This window comes from Antechinus flavipes, chromosome 4 (assembly GCF_016432865.1).
Source record: "Antechinus flavipes isolate AdamAnt ecotype Samford, QLD, Australia chromosome 4, AdamAnt_v2, whole genome shotgun sequence".
Lineage (NCBI taxonomy): Eukaryota > Metazoa > Chordata > Mammalia > Dasyuromorphia > Dasyuridae > Antechinus > Antechinus flavipes.
In genome coordinates this window covers 188,193,633-188,197,933 of record NC_067401.1, presented here as the reverse complement: position 1 = coordinate 188,197,933, position 4,301 = coordinate 188,193,633, and the positions used below count along the sequence as shown (strand labels likewise).

The window sequence follows — 4,301 nt, the reverse complement described above, 5'->3', positions numbered from 1 at the left end:
GGTGTAGCTGCTTCTGTCCAACATTGATCAATTGAAACTGACTTAGCTCTTCTCTTTGTCAAAGAAATCCACTACCATCAGAATACATCCTCATACAGTATCATTGTTGAAGTATATAATGATTTCCTGGTTCTGCTCATTTCATTTAGCACTACTATAATTTTTTAAAAGCAGGAATGCTTTTTCTCTTTATCTCTTTTTAATCTAATTGAATAATTTTAAAAAATTTATCTTACACAGTTGTTGAAAGGTGATGTAACTTTGAAACCTAAAATGCTATGTAAATATGATCTTCTTCTTCCTCTTCCTTTTTCTTTCTTCTTCCTTCTTCCTCTTCCTTCTTCTTCTTTTCCTTCTTCTTCTTCTTCTTCTTCTTCTTCTTCTTCTTCTTCTCTTCTTCTTCTTCTTCTTCTACTACTACTACTACTACTATTCCTACTACTACTACTACTTCTTCTACTACTACTATTATTATTACTACTATTTCTTCTTCTTCTTCTTCTTCTACTACTACTACTACTACTACTACTACTACTATTACTAATACTTCTTCTTCTACTATTATGGCAGATAAGTAGTATAATGAACAGAATGCTGAACCTGGAATTAGGAAGAACTAATTTAAAATCTAGCCTCAGACTCTTAGTAGATGTGTGAGCCCAAGAAAAATAAGGATTATAACAAAACCTGTCTCCCATGAGTTGTTATGAGATAACATCATTTTTATAAATTTCTTTGCAAACCTTCAAGTGCTATATAAATACAAACTATAACTATTATTAAATATTATTTATAGAGTGTTTTTGTCATGTAGAATGTAATTTCTCATCTTCAAAATCTCCTTTTCCCAGGTCTCTCTCTCTTCTTCTCATCCACTCTTTGATCTAGAATCATGGAATGGAGTGGCAACCAGACTCTCATCACTCACTTTATCCTTCTGGGTCTCTTCACTCAAACTCCTCTTCACTTCTTCCTCTTCTCCATCATTATAATCATGTTCCTGGTGGCATTGACTGGTAATGGCCTCATGATCCTTCTCATCAACATTCATTCACGGCTCCACAGCCCAATGTACTTTTTCCTCAGTTGGCTCTCATTAATGGACCTCATGCTCATCTCCACCATTGTACCTCAGATGGCTGTGAATTTCCTATCAGGCAAGGGGTATATCACCTTTACAGGGTGTGGCTTACAGATTCTCTTCTTCCTTACACTCCTGGGGGATGAGTGCTTCCTGCTGGCCTTCATGGCCTATGACCGCTTTGTGGCCATCAGCAATCCATTGAGATATTCAGTGATCATGAACAAACGTGTCTGTTGGATAATGGTGGCATTTTCTTGGCTCTTTGGTCTGGTAGATGGATTAATCCAAGCTGTCTTTACTCTCCACTTTCCCTACTGTGGCTCAAACAAGATCGATCATTTCTTCTGTGATGTACCTGCTGTTCTCAAGTTGGCTTGTGCTGATACTTCTCTCTATGAATCCATGATCTATGTTTGCTGTGTCCTAATGCTGCTTTTGCCTTTCTCTGTTATTTCTGCCTCTTACTTACGGATCCTAGTGGCAGTTCTCCGAATGCATTCAACTGAGGGGAGACAAAAGGCATTTGCCACTTGCTCCTCCCACATGACTGTGGTTACCCTTTTCTATGGGGCAGCCATGATCACATACATAAGGCCCCAGGCATACCACTCTTTCAAACAAGATAAAGTAGTTTCTGCTTTCTATACTATGATCACACCCATGCTCAACCCTATTATTTACAGCCTAAGGAACAAGGAAGTAACTGGGGCCCTTAAGAAGCTGTTGGGAAGGTGTAGCTATGGCAGAGCTCAAAACAATAATTGACATTCATACAACCATTTATAGTAAAAAAATCCTGTTTATATTTAATCATTATAATTATTCTATAGATCAGTATTTTGGTCTGGTATGGATCTATGAATTTTTAGAGGTAGGACCTCAGTGTGAGAAAATTCCCTCTGCCATTGCAAATATATAGCTATATTTTTCAATAGTATATCCAAACTTGATTTCCCTTTCATCAGGATCACAGACTGGATCATTTCCATGTGGAAATCAACTGTAATTATTTAATATATCTTTTGTGAGGCTCAATTCCTTGACTTCTCTGTACTCTCTCCTTCCTGTTCACTGACTTCTCTCATAGGCAACAAGTATAGTGATGTATCTTATAGTATTCTGGTGCCCTAAAGCCTTTGTAGTCATCTTGCTCATTGGTGTAGCCCAGATATGGCTCCCACTCCCAACTCTCCCCAGACTCCCTTGGTTTCCATTGGCTGGAATTAATTCGTTTATTCCTCCTGCTGACTTTGAATCACAAAGTATTTTCATCTTCTCTGTAGAAATCACTGTGCTGTCTAATGCATGGGACTTTATACATATACGTGGTGCTTCTTATACTGATGGCTTATAGCATGCAATCAACCATTTGTTTATCAAGGAAACTGCATAATTCTTACTGGTGGCATCCAACTTAGTGCTTTGTTGAAATAGAGAACAATGGACTGTTTGAGTATCTGACAAATAATCACTAAAACTGATGCTTATCAATTGCCAGCTTTAATCCAGAAATCTCCAGCTAACTTTATGCTTTATCTTTAGGAGTTTTTTCTTATGTTCTGTCAATGTCTCCCCAAAGGTGATCAGATCATCCAGGTAGTCTAACATATCTAAGTAGTTCATTTTGTCCTTTTCATTCCTTGTGAATCATGGAAAATCAATTCTTTGGGTGACATTTGTGAAAACTGAATCTTTGTTTTCCTTGGGGACAGAGAGTAGGAAAGGGGGAGGCAATAGTACATCTTCTTCAGGTCTAACATGAACTAAGGCCCAGCAGATAATCCAGGGCATCTTGTCTTCACAAGATCATGTTTAATATTCCACCATAATTTACTCATAGTAGGCCTAATCTTCCCAGTTCATCATAGTGGCGTTGCCTACCATTTTCCAAGTGATTTTTGTAGAGCCTCTGCTTCTGAGAGCGATTTTTCATGGCTATTATTTTCAGAAGCATTGGAAGTCACAGAGTGAATGAATCATTTGCATTGTTCCTTGAGCACACCTGAAACCCCATTCATGAACTGACAACATTACAATTTGATACAGTCTCTTTCTTAGGTGATCCTCCCATTCCTTGAGAGGATCAAATATTTGTACACCTTTAAGGCAGAGGTTTTGCTTTGCTTTGTTTTGTTTTTATAATCAATCCTGACTCCTACCACATCATTTGCACATCATTGGATAAGATTCAATTGGCACAGGTAAGTATCAACAATTAAATGTCTTGGAAATTAAATCTCTGTAGTTTGATACTATGGACCAACCTTTAGTCCTGGATGTTCTCTCTTCCCTGGGCTTTCCTGATGCTACTTTCTCCTGGTATTTCTTCTATTTGCCTTAGCACTGTTCAGTTTCTGTTGGTGGGTCATTATCTATGTTCCTCCCCTTATACTACACACACACACACACACACACACACACTTTGTATTTTAAAGATCTGTCCCAGATCTAATTCTCTTCTACTCTCTTGGTGATTTTTTTCAGCTCCCATGGGTTTAATTATCATTTCTATGCAGATACATACCAAATCTACACATTGGGCCATCATGTCTCTCCTAAATTCCAGTCCCATATCATCAGCTACCTGTTGAACACCTTTATCAGCATATTCCATGGGCATCTCAATGCAAACTGTGCACAAAAGAAGTTTGATCTTTTCTCTGAAGTTTAATTTTTTTTTTTTTGAGGGAAGTACAATTCTTCCAATCATCCAGGTGTGGAAGAAAACAAACTTCATAGCTGGGGAAATTAGGTGCCCTGCAGTGCTGCTGGGTCTGAAGTCAGCAAAATTTGAGTTTTTAAAATGTGACCATGGACACTTGCTAACAGTGTGACTCTGGGAAACTCATTTAATCCTGTTTGCCCTCCATTTCCTCATCTGTAAAATAAACTGGAGAAAAAATGGCAAACCACCTCAGGATCTCTGTCAAGAAAATCCCCAATGAAGTAATGAAGAATTGATTGAATACCACCAGGCCTCATAGTCTTCAACTTTTTACTCTCTCTAATCAATCCACATATTCAATTAGCCTCCAGGTCCTTTCGATTTTAAACATCCTTTTTTCTCTACTCAGAGGACCACTACGCCTTTATCCAGTTCTTCTCTCTCTTATGTTAGAGGGTGTGTTATTAGGGAAAGGAAAGGAGATTGGAAATGCAAGTGGAACTAGTCTTTCTCTCCTGGAAAATTTACTCTGGCCAGGACCTCAACTAGCCC

General features: G+C 38.2%; 1 protein-coding gene across 1 annotated transcript; it reads left to right on the top strand.

The window, feature by feature from the left end:
- Positions 1 to 821: 821 nt before the first annotated feature.
- On the top strand, positions 822 to 1,849 carry LOC127559126 (olfactory receptor 56-like). The gene has a single exon (XM_051992781.1). The coding sequence runs from the start codon at positions 893 to 895 to the stop codon at positions 1,847 to 1,849; it is 957 nt and encodes a 318-aa protein (XP_051848741.1). The 5' UTR covers positions 822 to 892.
- The last annotated feature ends 2,452 nt before the right edge of the window (positions 1,850 to 4,301 follow it).